The 19,502-nt window shown below is 39.6% G+C and overlaps 2 protein-coding genes across 2 annotated transcripts; one reads left to right on the top strand and one right to left on the bottom strand.

The window, feature by feature from the left end:
* Positions 1 to 630: 630 nt before the first annotated feature.
* On the bottom strand, positions 631 to 7,539 carry LOC129409719 (Fc receptor-like protein 5). Its single transcript, XM_055156240.1, has 6 exons — positions 7,485 to 7,539; positions 4,294 to 4,563; positions 1,817 to 2,065; positions 1,509 to 1,748; positions 1,061 to 1,186; positions 631 to 734 (listed from the first exon to the last, which is right to left on the bottom strand). The coding sequence occupies exons 1-6, from the start codon at positions 7,537 to 7,539 to the stop codon at positions 631 to 633; spliced, it is 1,044 nt and encodes a 347-aa protein (XP_055012215.1).
* A 3,719-nt stretch (positions 7,540 to 11,258) lies between these two features.
* LOC110161154 (butyrophilin subfamily 2 member A1-like) lies at positions 11,259 to 14,101 on the top strand. Its single transcript, XM_055156239.1, has 5 exons — positions 11,259 to 11,427; positions 11,635 to 11,976; positions 12,295 to 12,573; positions 12,848 to 12,961; positions 13,199 to 14,101. The coding sequence occupies exons 1-5, from the start codon at positions 11,259 to 11,261 to the stop codon at positions 13,909 to 13,911; spliced, it is 1,617 nt and encodes a 538-aa protein (XP_055012214.1). The 3' UTR covers positions 13,912 to 14,101.
* The last annotated feature ends 5,401 nt before the right edge of the window (positions 14,102 to 19,502 follow it).

Here is a 19,502-nt window from a genome sequence, read left to right as displayed (position 1 = left end):
TCGTACGTTCTACGTGCATGTGTTCTGTGGAGGTTTTAGACTAGTGCACCACAGGGAACTCAGCCACACATTAAACATGCTCCCACACTGTTAGTTCATCTTATACAAGTCTTAACCACAATACCACAGTGTCTTTGTTATTCTTTTTCATCCTATTATTCTTAAATTAATCTTTGAACTATTATTTAACTATTAACTCATATTTTCACTTTTTCAATGCATAACACATTGTATTTACAGTGTTTTTAATGTCTTTTATTTGTATTAGGCAAATACAAAATAATTAAAATAATGACACATGTATAATTGTATCAGTAAATGTGTATGGATATATATTTTTATTATCTTTGTAACATGAACACAAGTTCACTGAAATGTACAAATCAGTAAATCACATCTCTTGTGTGGTTTTGACCGTACTGTAAAGCAACACTGTGTAACTTTCTGTTAGTAGCACGTCTTTTGCATAATTCCATGGAAATAGAAAGTATATATATATATATATATATATATATATATATATATATATATATATATATATATATATATATATATATATATATATATATATTTATATATATATATATATATATATATTTTTATTTATTTATTTATTTATTTATTTTTTGTCTAACAAGTTGAGTTTGGGGGCTTTAACTCATGGTACAGAGAAGTATCTCTTTTAGTTAGGGCGGTGTACTTTGCTTCATCTTCTTCGTTTGTAACTGGAGGTCCTACAGAACGAGAGAGGTTTTATATTTTCAGTTAGTTCTCCAAGAAGTTATTGAAGAAGACCATCAGATACTTTTCTCCATGGAGATGTTATTGCTTCATCTGGAATGTTTCACAATATGGTATAAACCTTTCTATCTTCATTAATACCAAACCAGACCAAGTTACAGGTCAGATCTGTGGAGAGGTGACCCCGGTCACAGTGAGAATGTTTGTTTTTCGAGGTATTTTTGAGCTATAAAACCACCTGATATTGAATAAATGTACTGTGGAACATTCCAGACAGAGCAATGACATCTCCATAGAACTAAGCAGGTGATTAAGTTACCTTTGTATTTTTTATAGATGAACACCAAAACAAACAGCAGCACAGGCAGAGCGATGAGCCCCGAGAGATAAAACATATTAAAGTGAGTCACGCCAGAAACATCAGAAGTGCTGAAGCTGTTCCCTCCTGAAGAGAAAGAAATACACATTTATTCTCCATATAGTCAAGGTTTGGACATAACTCTCATTCAATGTTTTGTTTTTTTACTTTATGTGTACTAATAAATGGAATTAAGTAGTGAAGAAAAAAGTGAAGTATTATTATTTATAGTGAATATATTTATATATATTTATATGCATTTAATAATTGAATTACATATTTGCTTTTAAAAAATATTCTATGTGTTTATATATTCATAATGTCATAATTGATCTTTCATGTTACATTTCAAATTAGTAGGATTAAAAAAACAAAAAACTAAACAAACAAAAAAAAAACAACCTCTCACCTCTCACAGCCAGCCACTGCTCCTCCGACTCTCTGTCCTCTGAGGTTTGGCACTTGTAAACTCCTTCGTCTGTTTTGAAAACTTTGTTCAGTGTCAACTTTCCAGAGGAACTGTTCCCGATCATTTCATCGTCTTTGTAGAAAAAAGTCGTGTAGTTTGAAGCGGCCATCTTGTCTCTACAGAACAGAGTCACGTTCTCTCCCTCCAGCACAGGCCGGTCAGGAAGCTCCAGGAGCACAGCTGGACAAAACAATCACACTTTAGAAACATCAAATGTGTTCAAATATTAGAACAGTGTCAGGACTCACCTTTAACTTGCAGCAGATTTTCTTTGGTGAACCCCTTTTCAGATACGTTACATTTATAGAGCCCCTGATCAGACAGTGAGATGTTGTGGAGGATCATCTCTCCAGTTGAACTTGTGTTCACATGGACACCATCTTTGTAGAAGTCAAACTTTGTGGAGGGTTTTAGTTTTTTCCTTTTAATACAACGAAGAGTAACATGATCTCCAACCGTCACCGGACGAACTGGACTCTCCAGGATTACATCAGTCACTATAAAGTAAAGAGTAATATTCAGCACTTAAGACACATGTCAGTTTTTCACACAGTTGATTTAAAGTAAGTGTGTGTGTAACTGTGGTTCACTCCTCACACCAGTGTGGTTTCGGCTAAACTTGATACATACAGTAATGACTATAATACATATGATATTATCTACAGGTTTCTTTATTTGCCATCTCCACAATGTTTTTATGACCTGGTCCCTGAAGGGTTGACCAGGTTTTGTATTCACCCTGTGTGTCTGTGTGTGTGTGTGTGTGTGTGTGTGTGTGTGTGTGTCTGTGTGTGTGTGTGTCTGTGTGTGTGTGTGTGTGTGTGTGTGTCTGTGTGTGTGTGTGTGTGTGTGTGTGTGTGTGTGTCTGTGTGTGTGTGTGTGTGTGTGTCTGTGTGTGTGTGTGTGTGTGTGTGTGTGTGTCTGTGTGTGTGTGTGTCTGTGTGTGTGTGTGTGTGTGTGTGTGTGTGTCTGTGTGTGTGTGTGTGTCTGTGTGTGTGTGTGTGTGTGTGTGTGTGTGTGTGTGTGTGTCTGTGTGTGTGTGTGTGTCTGTGTGTGTGTGTGTGTCTGTGTGTGTGTGTGTGTGTGTGTGTCTGTGTGTGTGTGTCTGTGTGTGTGTGTGTGTGTGTGCTGTGTGTGTGTGTGTGTGTGTGTGTGTGTGTGTGTGTCTGTGTGTGTGTGTGTGTGTCTGTGTGTGTGTGTGTGTGTGTGTGTCTGTGTGTGTGTGTGTGTGTCTGTGTGTGTGTGTGTGTGTGTGTGTGTGTGTGTGTGTGTGTCTGTGTGTGTGTGTCTGTGTGTGTGTGTGTGTGTGTGTGTCTGTGTGTGTGTGTCTGTGTGTGTGTGTGTCTGTGTGTGTGTGTCTGTGTGTGTGTGTGTGTGTGTGTGTGTGTGTCTGTGTGTGTGTGTGTGTGTGTGTGTGTGTGTGTCTGTGTGTGTGTGTGTCTGTGTGTGTGTGTGTGTGTGTGTGTCTGTGTGTGTGTGTGTCTGTGTGTGTGTGTGTGTGTCTGTGTGTGTGTGTGTGTCTGTGTGTGTGTGTGTGTGTGTGTGTGTGTGTGTGTGTGTCTGTGTGTGTGTGTGTGTGTGTGTCTGTGTGTGTGTGTGTGTCTGTGTGTGTGTGTGTGTGTGTGTGTGTGTCTGTGTGTGTGTGTGTGTGTGTGTGTGTCTGTGTGTGTGTGTGTCTGTGTGTGTGTGTGTCTGTGTGTGTGTGTGTGTCTGTGTGTGTGTGTCTGTCTCTGTGTGTCCAGATTTGTGTGACCGATTGTCACCAAATTTGGTACGTGGGTCGAGCCCCTGTGCCCGATGCCGCAAAAAAAGTTTGGTGATGATCTGAGGTCATTTGAGGTCACACGGGCAGTTGAAAGGTCACGCCATTATAAAGGATTGGCAATTTCTGCAATTTCTGAACCATCTGCAGCTTAAAATATTCACTCAATCATCACACAAGTTGGCACACACATAACCTGTGTACACTGGATGTTACAGGTTGAAATCGGTCAAGGTCACTTGAAGGTCAAGGTAACCAAGGTCAAATATGCTTTTTTGCTCGTAACTCTGCCAAAGATGGAGCTCGAGCATCGGGAGTGTCTCAAAATCTCAGAAAAAATATGATCTATTCATAATTCTATGCATTTGTATAGTCAAATATTAATAGTTTTCAAGATAATCACATTAGAACAGTTCCTTTCTCTTTCAGTGTAGCCGTTAAAATTCAAATTGGAACGAAAATAATTTCCATTTCTTGTTTTTCTGGTGACACACACACACTGATGTACAGTCACACAACGAACAGACACACAACTCATGAAAAATGACATTTTGGTTCCACACTAGTAAACACAGACATTCTCTCTCAGACATTCTGTGACCAATATCACACTAATGTTCATGGGCCTGTACACATACACACATTACATTGTGGATATAATGATCATGTGATATGGGCTGGGCTCCTCATAAACTGCTTCTGTGGAGATGAACTGACCCACCGACGCCTCATGGGGACCAGGTTGCTCTCTCTGATTCTGCTTGTTTTGTGTGTGTGTGTGTGTGTGTGTATGTGTGTATGTGTGTGTGTGTTCTAGTGGAAGTGTAATCCTGTGTGCTTGTCTTTTTTAGTCCTGGTTTGATCTTGGTTTAGTGCTGACATAGACTTGGTTTAGTCCTGGTTTAGTCTGAAGTTTGATGGGCTGTGTGTCGTTTGAAAAGAAATTTTGCACCACAAATGTACCTGTGACTGTGACCTGGACTCTTTCACTCCTCCTTTTGTCGTCACTCTCACACCAGTATTCTCCAGAGTCGGATGGATACAGCGCTTCAATGTGGCACGCTCCAAAAGCATCCGTGTTTTTGTTACAAGAAGTTCTTCGGTTTCTTTTCTCATCCTTCCTCAGCACCCTCCACTGGATCATGTCATTGAAGAATCCCTCACAGGTCACAGTAAGATTGGTGTATTCCAAGAACTGCAGTTGGGAAGGGACAATACGAGGGAAAGTACGCTCTGTAGAAGAACAAGATGCCATTTGACTGAGAAGAGGGTAAGACAGTGAAGCTAACTTGTGATCAAAAACTGGGCAGTTTCACTTTAAAACTCTTTGTTTTGTGGGCAGGACTTATATAACTCATTTTGGTTTCAAAGTTTCAGCTCTATCAGGGTAACTGTGAGCAGGAAACCCAAACTTCAGAAACCACTCGCCCTGAGCACGAGCTTGGCCTGTCAGTGTGTACTTAATGAATAATCATAATGCATCAGTTTTATACAGTGCTTTTTTGAACACTTAAACACACTTTACAGTTCATTATTCATTCACTCCAGACCCGCTGGTGGTAAACTACTACTGTAGCCACAGCTGCCCTGGGGCAGACTGACCAAAGCGAGGCTACCAATCTGCACCATCGGCCCCTCCGACCACCACCATCACTCACGCACACACCACCTTCATACTAGGCAATGAGGGTGAAGTGTCTTGCCTAAGGACACAACAACAGTTTTTTTACGACTGGTGTCCCCCTGTGGCTCCTGATTTTCCCAGTGTCTCCATCCAAGTACTGACCAGGCCCAGACCTGCTGAGCTTCTGAGATGTGATGGGATCAGGCTTTGACAAGCCGGTATGGTCATAAACTTCTGAAGTACTTCCTGAAGTATTCAAATCAGCTGGTGTCTGTTCTGGCAAGGAGATGTGAACTGCAATGAAGCCATAAACATCAAGGTTTTGATGCACTGTGACTCTGAACACAGATGATTACGAGGCTCAAGTAAAAAACAACCTACGACTTACTGACTGACACCTGGACGACAGAGGGATTACACAGACGTCCATGAATAGAGCTTTTATGATTAAAGTGCCTGTAAAAGGTTGGACTACGCATTTTACTAAAAACAGTTAACATCATTATATTTAAGATTTTACAAAACATTTTACACTTTCCTTCCCAGCCTGGCCATTTTTTAGGTTTCAGTGATGGTTTCCATGATGTAGAGTAGGCCAAAACTCCTCTAATGTGCACAGAGATTATTTAAAAAAAGTGTCAACCACATGTTTTACATGTATGTAAAACAGTAGGGCTAGAGGACACTATATGTTTTTTAAACTTCATGCTGCTCCTTTTGATCACTAGGTCCCAAATATGTACATGGCTCTGGTCAAGTGGTAATGGAGGGAAACAGGGGCAGATTTTTGACATTCAAATGTCTCTTATTCAGAAACTAGAGGGACTATTGAAATAAGTAAAGTATCAGAATGTAGGAAAGAGTTACACTCCAACAGGGTCAAGTTAAACCTGTGATATTCTTTCAAGTTGTTGACAAAAAATGTAAAAACTCATGTCGGTAACGGAGGGAATGAAATATGCAGCACTTTTTGGGCAATAAATCCAAACAGTGATAACTCTTGGTTCTCACTTCCATATCCTTAACAAACTGGTTTGAATATTTGCTTCATATAGTTTTCTACCATATGGTACAAGATTAGGTTGAAAAACCTCTTACTTTTTGACTCATGAGATTTTTTATTAAGAAAGGTCATGGTAACGGAGGGAAAATTGTACAAACAAGTAGAAGGTGCAGGATTTTACATCATTTGTCACTTTTTTCTTCCGAATACTTTAATATTACTTCAAAATGAAAGGAAACTATTTCTATAAAATATGTCAGTCCTTCCAAGCAAATTTTTATCATTTTAAATACATTTTTTTGGAAAAATATTTCCCTTCATCAACAGTTCAAAGATGGAATAACACAAGATATGATGAAATACATCCATTTATTTACATGATTTTCAGGTCTTTGAAATTTGGGAAATAATTTTTGTTCCATGTTTCATACATGGTCTGTTTAAAACATATGGAACTTTAGAACCAAAAATGGTACAGAAAAAAGGTCAACAGTTTCATCAAACTCGAGTACATATGTATCTGTTCAATACATTTTTATACCAGATGCATTAACTTGAATTTTCGGCCTTGATGTTTACTTCTGCTTGACCCACATATCCTTGTTTTTGTTATTGATTTTCTTGTACCTTGCTCAAACAAATAAAATGTTTTTGTTTTGTTTTTTTAATGGAAAATTTTCTGATTATTTGACAAGTAAAAATATAACAAAACACCTTTATTTTGTTGAAATCATGTTTAAAGTATCAGTGTTTTGTAAGTATAACTTGAGCCTACATTTTGGACAGAATTCTCTCAGTGTGATGACATCAACATAGAACTCTAAAATAGATCTCTACTTACAGTCATTTTCAACATATTTTTCAACTTTTCTTAACAAACTGCTTCTCAGTTGGTGTAAAACTATCATTTATATTTACAACAGGTATAATAGCACCAAATTAATTAGACATTAAAGAATTCATACACCCTTCAAGGGCTGATATGGGTGATATGGCCAAAAAATTAAATCTAAATTTTTTTTGTGAACACTGGACGACTCCGATTTTAAATGATTTTAATCCAAGTCTCATATTTAGGAACTGCTCGTCTTTCAAACAGGGGAAGCTCTTTCTCTCTTCAGTCTTATTATAGACTAGAGATTTTAACTGCCTTTGATAACATTTGTATAGATATCTCACTGTAACTGCATAATATTACTTTTCAAGTAAGAAATTCAGAAGTAAACCTGTGTCATAATAATCCTCGATTTCACTGTTTTGCAATTTTTCAAAATCTCAATTATTACTAACCCAAATGAATTAGATTAAATCCCCAGCCCAACCTCAAAGACATTTCTAATAACATCCTGAGTCTCTACCCAACACATCTGTCAGTATCATCAATAAATATCTTGTTTGTATAACATTGTTGTGCCGTGGTTGTTGCAAGTGAAATAACACTGAAGAACCAAGAGACAGCACCAGAAACTACACACACGGAAATACAAAACTCTTATTCTCTTATTATTTTGTGAGTTTGAGTCTTACCTGATGCTTTCGAGAGGCAGTTGAGAACGGTCAACATCAGCACCAGCACATTCATCACTGCACAGATCATTTATAGATTTAATTCATTTTAAGTGTTAATTCATATATTTTTTAATGAATTGTAAGTGTAGACTCACTGAGAGAGATGGAGGAAGCTGACAGGTCTGTGTCGTCTCTCACTCTGCCCTGAGATGTGGTTTCCTTTTTACATTTTTGTTTTTAGTGCTTGACTGTTTTTGGATTCAGACAGACAGACTCACCTCAGCAACAATTACAAGACAGTGCAAGCAAACTTCATAATAAATAAGAATATAATAGAAGATAATAGAATAGAAGACTGCAGCTGATCTCAGTGGAGAAGTTGGTAATTGTTGGTAATTGTAACCTTAACACCAGGGGCAAGGCCATTTCCAGCAATGTACCAAAACTGACTTTATTGTGTCTTATAATAATAATAATAATAATAATAATAATAATAATAATAATAATAATACATTTTTTTCAGCACTTTTCTGGACACTCAAAGACACTTTACAGATCATTATTCATTCACTCCATCCACAGTAAACTACTATTATAGCTGCAGCTGCCCCAAACTACAGCCCAGGGGCCGTATGCGGCTCTTTAAACCTTTTAATCCGGCCTGCCAAACTTGAATAAATAACAATAATTTTTAAACCTTGTTGATGTTTTATTTTTCCTGCATTTCCGGCGTTTCCCAGTAGATGGCGCACTATATATACATTGATGTGCGGCGTATGTTGGCCGCAATGCTTTATGGGAAAGTGACAGGAGTCATTTTCGGGTAGTGTATTCGGACCATGAGTGAGGTCGAAGTGTTGAAGACATAAGACTGCACTGTTTTCATTTGAAGTGGAATTAATGTGAAACTGAAATAATCACATACATTGACACATATAAATGTCGTAAATGTGAAGGTGTAGCACATATGTAAATGTTTACAAGTGTAACTTTAGGGTTAGTAGAATGTTGCTTAAACAGATTTAAGTGTGTAGGACTCAGGTTGTCTATGGCGTGCAGTGAAGTAGACCTCACCTTACATGTATTCTGGAACCTATGTGTCCAGACATTGCAGTGCATAGTGCAGGATACGTCCTACGTGAGCGCAAATGCAAGTGCAATAGAACCTGGCTTGTAACAGTCATGTCCTGTCTCCTGTCTGGCCCTTCAGTCAAATTTTAGAACCCTATGTGGCCCCTGAGCCAAAAAGTTTGCCCACCCCTGTACTAAATACATTTGCAGGTTTCATCAAATGCAGTTGGTTGAACAAATGCATAATTCTTAGTATGTTTTTCACCTTTGAATAAAATCATAACATGGTCAGTTTAAAGATCTTTCAGTGTGTGGTGGTCTCAAATAGTTTTAGATGCTCCTACCTGATTTATTTGATGTGTGTAAAAGTTCATTATTAAAGTGTTGCACAGATCATTTAAACATTAGGTTTTAAACATTAAGATTTTCAGACATTTTTCTAAAGATGAAATTGGAATAGTAGACTGACACAGAGATGGAGGAAGTTGTCACGTGCACGTTGTCTTGCTCTACCTAAGATGCACTTCTGTGTTTATTTTAAGTTCTGAGAGCACACTGACAAACACCATTACATTAAATACAACCTTGAAGTAGATATCTAAACTAGTGTATTAGATATGTGTGAGTATTATAGCTTGAAGTTAAAATGGGAGGGACAAAGATTAGTAAGTAAGTCTTTATTTATATAGCGCTTTCACAGACATTTCTGTCCCCAAAGACGCTTTACAGAGCATTATTCATTCACTCTATACCTGGTGATGGTAAACTACTATTACTACTACTCAGCACCAGACTGACTGATGCTCGCTGTGGCTGTAGCTGTGAATGTTTTAATGTAAACATGCAGAGAACACTGTTATTTGCTAATCAGCCCTTGGATATCGTTACATCTGATGTTGCCAACTGTCTCCACTATGTTATCTAACATATTGGTGCAGTTTCCCGTTCAAAGGAGGTTTTTCTACACAACATTACACAGCAGCGTTCAGTTCCCAAATTCAAGACATTTTTACAATAAATTTGAAAGAACCCACCTGTTGGTCGCTGTTGTAGCACCTTGTTTTGCCATTACTCTGTTTTTACCCTCTGCTATAAACTTAAACATGCACAGTCTTGATCTCGATCGATGTTTCTTCTGCTCCATAAATAATGTCTGTGAAGTGATGATGTATTTTTGACAGTAAAATTCCGTCTGTGAATTCGTATTCGTACTGATGAAAGCGGAATCATAAATTTTCATTTCATGATTGTAATTCTTGATGTCGTAATTTTTCAATTTGTATTCTGATGGATAAAACACACACAATCTATTTTATGTACGACTGGACTCATTGGAGAGTTTACAAATATTTATTTTATGTGTATAGACAAATATGCACAGATTTACCAAATACGCATGGATTTCTATTCTATGCACACAAATATTTTTGAAAGCTTTCTTACTCCATACGGTCCTTTCTCCTGCGGTCACCTCCGAGCCCGTCCTATTTTAGTCCTAGTTCAGCTCTGGTTTAGTCCTGGTTTAGTTCTGCTTTAGTTCTGGTTTAGTCCTGGTTCAGTCCATATAAGTTCAAGTTCAGCACAAAAGTTCAGCATCTTCGCAGTTATTTTGGTGAGAGTAACTTTAAGTGCTGCAATAGTAATGTAATGTCTTACATTTTAAATACAGTAATATTGTAATGTAATGAATTACTATGAAATGACAGTAATAAGTAATAAATAACACATTACAGTTTTAAAGTAACTTTCCCAACAGTGTAAATAAATAACCAGAGTCACATAACAAAAGGGTGGGGCTTAAAGGGTTGTGGTTTGTGATCTGTAAAAATTGCAGCTACTCTTCATCAGAGGAAAAACACTGTATGAAATCAAAGGTATGTTGTGTTTGTGTTGATCATTTATTTGTTTCAGAGATGAGCCTGTGAAGCTTCTTTTACAAAACTGTCAAATGAAAAATAAATCATGTTACTGATACAGAGGTAAGTTAATAAGTAAATAGGTTTATGGCGTTTCCTTATGGTTTCATTTTTGGCCAGCACAGATCCAGGAAATCTTATGTATTAACATAGCTGGGACACAGTGTTAAATGATTATTTTATTTTATTATTATTATTATTATTATTTTAAGTTCTGGTTATGTGCAAGCTATGATGTGCCAAATGTTTGAATAATGTTAACAATAATCATACTATTTGTCTTTTAAGTGCACATGTATTTAGTATTTATTTAACTGTGTTGTTCCCAGGTTTTCTGTGACTATGTCTCAGCCTCTGTCCTCTGCCCTACTACTATCACTACTACTATTACTACTACTACTACTACTGATTCCTCCGTGTCAAAGTAAGTGCTGGTTTTAATAGACATTAAGCGAACAGTGGTCAGAAAGTGTAGGAAAAGTTTCTGTGTGTGGGTCAGTCATTCACAAATGTCACAAATTCACAAAATAAAATGTATAATCCATATTTTCAGTAGAAGAAAACTATAAGGCTGCTTTACATTTACAATGACTGTTATGTTTATCAGTCAGTGCTGTAACTCCTTTGTCTTGGATATGTAAATTATTATTATTATGATGAGCTTTGTGTGATTTTATAATGCATGTACAAGAAGCATGAATATATGAGGATTACTTCATCCCAGTCCCACTCTCAAATGTGAAACACTGACATACACTTTGAGGACACTCTGTCTTCATGCAGTTTGTTTTTCTATAAGTGAAAAATGATCCTAGAACCGACAAATATCACCATAGTCATCATCGTCACCTCAAACACTACCCCAAGCATCACAGGATTGATTGCCACTACAGCCAGCGCGTCCTACCGTTGTTGTGTCCTTCAGCAGGACACTTCACCCACCCTTCCTGTGAGCATGTGCTGTGAAATGTGCTGTGAGCTCAGAACTGTCACCAGGAATGAACAAATGATTATTATTATTATAGGACAATGACAAAATATAGAAACTAGAGCAGATGACAGTGAAATGTTTTGGAAACATTGTACACACATTGTAGATGCAGAAGACATTTGATTATTAGAAGAGAATGATTGAATTTTGGATTTTTCCAGAATGATAATCATTGTATCCGACTCTTTAGGTGAGTACGTGATGGTCGCTCCCTCTCAGCCAATCATAGTGTCCGTTGGCAGTGATGTCACTCTGCCCTGTCAGTTGGAGCCTGTTAAAGACCTCAGGAACATGGTGGTGGAGTGGGCACGACACGACCTGACTCCACGCTACGTCCACATCCGCCGCGACGGTCTGGACTTCCTCTTGGACCAGAACTCCCTGTACCTGGGCCGCACGTCTCTGTCTGAGAGGCGTCTGCAGCAGGGGGACATGTCCCTGAGTCTGACCCGAGTCAGGCCCAGTGATGTGGGCACGTACACCTGCTACATGCCCCAGACAGACACTGAAGTGGAGGTCACTCTGCTGGTCGGTGAGTGACTCAAATGCAGTAATATAACAGACTAAATAAGCTCCGACTAGAATGGCACACAACTCTTGAACCAAATATTTGTTTAGTCTGGTCAGACTGCACTGGTCGGTTTGGTGGTGGGAAAAGTAACTGTAACTGGCAGTAATGAGAGCTGCATCTTTGAACTGAATGAACCAAAATGAACAGTGAGTTCAGATGAACAGATTCATGAAAAGAACATTAGCTCTGTTCATGGGTTTTGCTGTTTTTGTCTTCTCCTCTCAGTCTCTCTTCTCACTTTTCTTGCTCTCTGCTCTTTGCCTGTTCCTCTGTCCCCAGTGTCCGTGGCTCCTCCCTCTGTGAGTCTGACCAAAGAGCGCTCGGGGTCTCCTGTGCTGAGGTGTGAGTCCAGGGGCTGGTACCCGGGGCCGGAGCTGGAGTGGCTGGACTCAGAGGGGACGGTTCTGCTCAGGACTGAGGCTCAGAGAGGAGAGAGTGACGAGCTGTTCACTGTGAGCAGCAGACTGAGTGTGGAGCAGAGGCTCGGAAACACGTTCACCTGCAGAGTGAAGCAGCAGGAGAGCGGCCAGAGCAGAGAGGCCCAGCTCAGCATCGCAGGTCAGGACACAGACAATCCTCTGCTCCATTCAGTGATGTCTGTGTGAGGTCGATGGTTCATGGCTTCTCTCAAATCTTAATGCTCTTCTTGAATGTTCACTGTGATCATGGCTCTACTGTTAAAAAACACATAATCACAATTCTAACCTCAGTTTCAGTGCATGTCAGAGACAAATTGCAGTTAGTTATTTTTCACCAATAGTTCAGTTCTAGTTTACAATACTGCATTAGTCTGTGAAACAGTGTCCTGAGACATGAATATCGTTGTGTTTAGATGAATTCCTGGAGGCCTGTTCCTCCTGCTCTGTGGCCTGGGTCCTCTTTGGTTTGGTGCTGTGTCTCACTGCTGCTGCTGCTGCTTTTGCCGTGTGGAAATTTAAGATCAACAGTAAGTTTAGATTTAACATTTTATAAATGAATATTCCTGTTCCTCTTAAATGACACTGACACTGATCTGAACCCCTCAACATGACACTAAATGTATTCATTGATTTCAGAATACAGGGCATTTGACATATTGTCTTGTCTTTTGAGTCTTAAATAAAACTACAGCAATTGAATAATTTTCTTAAGGATCAGTAATAAGATTCTAAAATGTATGTAAATATATGGACTTTCCCCACAGAAACCAAGATGATACAGAACCAACATAAAGATTGTGAAGAAGCTGTGGAGATGCTGAAACCAGAAGATCATAAAGAAACTGTGCAAGTGCTGAGATCTGAAGAGAAAAAACACAGTGGAGACGACAAACTGACTGAATACCAGGAGCATTTAGAGAAGATCAAAGAAGAGTTAAATTCTGTTGAAGAGTTCAGTGAAGAGCTAACAGGGACAAAGGACTTTCTAATGAAGCTCAAAGACAAAATAAATCAACATATTTACCAACTCAGGACTGACATTACGAAGAAGGAGAATACAAAATTTGAGAAAGACAAAAAAGATACAATTCAGAAAATGAAGAAAAAAATGGGAGAGTTTGAAGGCATCATTAAGGACCTTGACTCAGAAATGTGTAAAATTGATAAGCTCCTTCGGAAAACCATTGAGAAGAAAGGGAAGCTGGAGGGAGACGTAAAGCATTTCACAAAACTGGAGGCAATAGAAAAGAAGAAAGAGAAGAAGAAAGAGGAAATCAGGACTCAGGCTCATGGTGACAAACCCGATGAGGGGGATAATATAAACCACAATTCTCAAAGAGCAGTAAACCCTCAGAATCAGACAGAGGTGATGCAGCTGCAGGAGACAGAAGCAGGAAGAACAGGATCCACAAACACAGATGAACAGGACACTTCTGCCAGTTCTATGAGAGCAGAGAAATGTGACCTGTCAAACTAAACAACAAAAAGTAAAAAACAAACAAAAAAATTGAAATATCTTTTTTTCTTTTGATGACTGAAGAGATTTGTCATTTGAACACAAGTTCCTTCAGCCACTTCCTACGATGTTGACAGGGGAACACTGACTCCAGCTGCTGTCCAGGCAAGAGTAAGTGAATAATAATTATAATAAAAATAATAATGCAAAAGTCTTATAAATCATTTTTCCACAAGCTCAGAGTTGATTTACAGTTTTGTGGATTGTTCAGGACACACTGAGTGGTGGTAAGATACTGTTGTTGCCACAGCTGCCCTGGGGCAGACTGAGGCTGCCAGTCGGCTCCTTGGACCACCACCTGCACCAACACACATCACATTCATACTAGATAAGTGTCTTGCCTAAGGACACAGCAGCATTTTGCCACTGTTGTCCCTCTGTATATTGTCCCATCCAAATACTAACCAGCCCTGCTTCACTTGTGACATGTGAGGAGATCAGACTTTGACAAGAATGTTTGACTATATCCTTTATTATCATTAACAACAAGAAATAAACATTCTATTTACTAAAATACAGGTTTGAAAAAAGTTATGTATGAAAATGATATTTATCTTTAGGCTTAACCACAGTTCTTAAACTCCTCTTTGACAAAGTTCACTGTATTGAGCACCAAGAACCTGGAGCCACAAACCCTCGACTCACTGTGACTCACTGTCCACCTCTAATCTAACTGATGGAATATGAATGTACATGTACATGTATGAACTGTTAACTTCTGACATCTGACATCAGGCTCTGACAAGAATGTTTGACTAAATCCTTTATTAGATTTAACAACAAGAAATATAAATTCTAGCTGAAATACAGAAACGTATTAAAAAAAAACAAAAAAAAAAAACGTTTGTCCAGTTGACAAGTGAATTTCTCTTATATATATATATATATATATATATATATATATATATATATATAAAAAAAATGTGTTTCTCACCTTCCACGGTGGTAGGTCTCTCTCACCCTCATTGAGCTCGGGTCCTCTACCAGAGGCCTGGGAGCTTGAGAGTTCTGCGCAGTATCTTTGCTGTTCCCAGTACTGCACTTTTCTGGACTGAGATGTCCATTGTTTTTTCCCGGTATCTGTTGAAGCCACTCTTCCAGTTTGGGGGTTACAGCCCTGAGTGTCCGATCACCACAGGCACCACTGATGCCTTCACTTTCCAGGCTCTCTCCAGCTCTTCCTTGAGCCCTGGTATTTCTCTAGCTTCTCGTGTTCCTTTTTCCTGATATTACCATCGCTTGTATTGCGATGTCAACCACCACGCTCTGCTCTGTTTCTTATCCACCACCACTATGTCTGGTTGGTTCGCCATCACCCATTCTGTCAGTCTGTATCTGGAAGTCCCACAGGATCTTGGCTCGGTCATTCTCCACAACCTTTGGAGGTGTTTCCCACCTTGATCCTGGGGTTTCCAGCCCGTACTCTGCACAGATGTTTCTGTACACTATGCCCGCCACTTGGTTATGTTGCTCCATGTATGCTTTCCCTGCCAGCATCTTACACCCCGCAGTTATGTGCTGGACTGTCTCAGGAGCCTCTTTGCACAGTCTACACCGTGGGTCTTGTCTGGTGTGGTAGATCTGGGCCTCTATTGCTCGAGTGCCCAGGGCCTGTTCCTGAGCAGCCAGGATCAGTGCCTCTGTGCTGTCCTTCAGACCAGCCCTCTCAAGCCATTGGTAGGATTTCTTGATATCAGCCACTTCAGTTATGTTCCGGTGGTACGCCCCATGTAGGGGTTTGTCCTGCCATGATGGTCCCTCCAGCACCTCTTCCTCTGGACCCCACTGTCTGAGACCTTCTCTGAGCTCCTCATCTGTCGGGGCCTTGTCCTTGATGTTCTCAAGGAGCTTGGATGTTTCATCCTGGACAGTGGTTCCCACACTCACTAGTCCTCGGCCCCCTTCCTTCCGGCCTGCGTACAGTCTCAGGGTGCTGGATTTGGGATGGAACCCTCCATGCATGGTCAGGAGCTTTCGTGTCTTAACATCTGTGGTCTGTATCTCCTCCTTTGGCCAGCTTACAATCCCTGCAGGGTATCTGATCACTGGCAGGGCGTAACTGTTGATTGCCTGCACCTTGTTCTTGCCATTGAGCTGGCTTCTAAGGACTTGCCTCACTCTTTGCAGGTATTTGGCCGTAGCCGCTTTCCTTGTTGCCTCTTCGAGGTTGCCACTTGCTTGTGGGATACCAAGGTACTTGTAACTGTCCTCAACGTCTGCTATTGTTCCCTCTGGGAGTGACACCCCCTCTGTGTGGACTACCTTCCCTCTCTTTGTCACCATCCTGCTACATTTCTCAAGCCCGAAATGACATCCCAATGTCTGTACTGTAGATCCTTGTGGTGTGGATCAGTGAGTCGATGTCTCGCTCACTCTTAGCGTACAGCTTGATGTCATCCATGTAGAGGAGGTGACTGATGTATATATATATATATATATATATATATATATATATATATATATATATATATATATATATATATATATATATATAATATATATATATATATATATATATATATATATATATATCACACACACACACACACACACACATATATAATATATATATATATATATATATATATATATATGTATAACAGCTACGCCCTGCCAGTGATCAGATACCCTGCAGGATTGTAACTGGCCAAAGGAGGAGATACAGACCACAGATGTTAAGACACGAAAGCTCCTGACCATGCATGGAGGATTCCATCCCAAATCCAGCACCCTGAGACTGTACGCAGGCCGGAAGGAAGGGGGCCGAGGACTAGTGAGTGTGGGAACCACTGTCCAGGATGAAACATCCAAGCTCCTTGAGAACATCAAGGACAAGGCCCCGACAGATGAGGAGCTCAGAGAAGGTCTCAGACAGTGGGGTCCAGAGGAAGAGGTGCTGGAGGGACCATCATGGCAGGACAAGCCCCTACATGGGCGGACCACCGGAAACAGAACTGAAGTGGCTGATATCAAGAATCCTACCAATGATTGAGAGGGCTGGTCTGAAGGACACACAGAGGCACTGATCCTGGCTGCTCAGGAACAGGCCCTGGCACTCGAGCAATAGAGGCCCAGATCTACCACCAGACAAGAGCCACGGTGAGACTGTGCAAAGAGGCTCCTGAGACGTCCAGCACAGAACTGCAGGTTAAGATGCTGCAGGAAACAAACATGGAGCGACATAACCAAGTGGTGGGCCTAGTGTACAGAAACATCTGGCAGAGTACAGGCTGGAACCCAGGATCAAGGTGGAACACCTTCAAAGGTTGTGGAGAATGACCGAGCCAAGATCCCTGAGGGACTTCCAGATACAGATGACAGGATGGTGATGAACCAACCAGACACAGTGGTGGTGGATAAGAAACAGAGCAGAGCCCGTGTGGTGGACATCACAATACAAGTGATGGTAATATCAGGAAAAAGGAACATGAGAAGCTAGAGAAAACCAAGAGGCTCAAGGAGGAGCTGGAGAAAGCATCGAACGTGAAGACATCAGTGGTGCCTGTGGTGATCAGACACTCAGGCTGTAACCTCCAAATGAAGAGGCTACAACAGATACCGGGAAAAACAACGGACAACTCAGTCCAGAAAAGTGCAGGACAGGAACAAAGATACTGCGCAGAACTGTCAACTCCCAGGCCTCTGTAGAGAACCCGAGCTGAATGAGAGGGAGAGACCAACCACCGTGGAAGGTGAGAAACACACATATATATAATATATAATATATATATATTATTAGATACTAACTATGAATGTACATGACTGATTTTATGAACTGTTATGTTTGTTTTTATTGTCTTGAAGATTTTGACGATGAGAATCATTTATTGATATTTGCTTTTTTACTGTAGTTACTTTCATTTTTTACAATAACTATCAGTTTTAAGTTTTGGTGTTTGCTATTATTTCATTCACTACATTTAAATAAAGTATACACTTTTTAAAATGAAAAACTAAAAAGTATTTATTGATATTTGAAATATTTAGCTACTTGTTGAAAAAGTGTTTAAGTGTGCCATCTGCTGTTGAAAAGCAGCAACACACCTAAATACTGGTTGAGCTCAAACCTGGACTGCTGTGAAGACAGAATGTTAACCACTCTGCCAATGCCTGGTTTATTTGAACAAAAATGTTGATAGCTCTAAGAGTCTCTGCACCATCTTAATTTTACAGACAGACTTTTGTTGTTCTGGAAAACACTGAAACTGAACACAACCAGGCCAATACAAAAGAAAAGTTCACATCTGTCAACTGGAAAAAAGGTTTTTGAGCTGCAAAACCTTTTCACTCAAAAACTTTGGTCCAGTTGACAGAATTTATTTATTTCTTCTACTTGGACGACGAAACTTAGTGCTCTGCCTCTCAGGTCCCAGTCTGACAGGAAGTACATTTATAATAATCGGCCAGCCTTCATTAGAGTCGTATTAAAGGGCCCATATCACTCTATTTTCTGATCTATGTTATAATCAGTGTTGGGAAGGTGACTTTTAAAATGTATTCCCCTACAGATTACAGATTACACACCCCAGAATGTAGTTTGTAACGGAATCCATTAAATGACTTTAGGTGAGTAACATAATCTGAATACTTTGGATTACTTGATTTTCTGTAGAAAAGCAAAGACGACGATACCGTAACATAAGAAGTTTTATCTGTTAAAAGAAAATGAAAAGCCCAGACTTTACTTAAACAAATTTAAAATATTATTGATAGAAGACGAGGAGACACGTCCACCCAGCATGATTGAGTCCTGTTAAATCCTGGTTTAGACCTGTTTTAGCCCTGGTTTTAGTCCTGCTTTAGTCCTAGTTTAGACCTGGTTTAGACGTGGTTTTAGTCCTGGTTTAGTCCTAGTTTAGTCCTGTTTTAGACCTGGTTTAGACCTGGTTTAGACCTGGTTTAGACCTGTTTAACCTGGTTTAGTGTCCGGCAATGAGTGGATTACCGGGGGGGGGGGGTTGTTTCTTCACACATGTTTAACACTCAGATCCTGCATATTTCAGCTGTGTTCTTCTCTCAAACTGAACACACTATGTTCCACCTCGTGATGTCATATGGTTATACAGGAAGTGCTCCACTGTGTTTTTAAACTCCATACACCTTCACTAGAATCATTTGGATAATTTCAGATCTGGAATTGCCAGACTCTAATGAACAAAAGGTAAAGATAGCTGTTGGCTTGAAAACTACTGCTTGATGACATCACAAGGTGGAACAAAGCAAATATGTAGACAGATTGATAATAAACGGTCACTCAAACATGCGTGGATGAAACAAAACACAAGTCCGGGTCTGTTTTTGAGGAGGTGACATTCTAACATGGTTAAACGCTCACATGAGTCAATTTTGTGCCGTACAGGTTATTTATCATATTCTTTTCTTTAGTACAAACAGCAAATGTTATATGTCTGTGTGACAGATTAAAAAAAGTGAGTCAATGATTTAAAATATTGTTAAAAACATGATTCTGTTAGATTTAAAAGATAATTAATCTTGTACATAAAGTATAAATATTAAAGATTGTACAATTACATATTTACAAGTGTCATTTC

Source organism: Boleophthalmus pectinirostris, unplaced genomic scaffold (assembly GCF_026225935.1).
Source record: "Boleophthalmus pectinirostris isolate CB_2022bp ecotype Guang Dong unplaced genomic scaffold, ASM2622593v1 HiC_scaffold_20, whole genome shotgun sequence".
Classification (NCBI taxonomy): Eukaryota; Metazoa; Chordata; class Actinopteri; order Gobiiformes; family Gobiidae; genus Boleophthalmus; species Boleophthalmus pectinirostris.
Note: the sequence above shows the minus strand (reverse complement) of the source record. Positions and strands in the feature narration are given on the sequence as shown.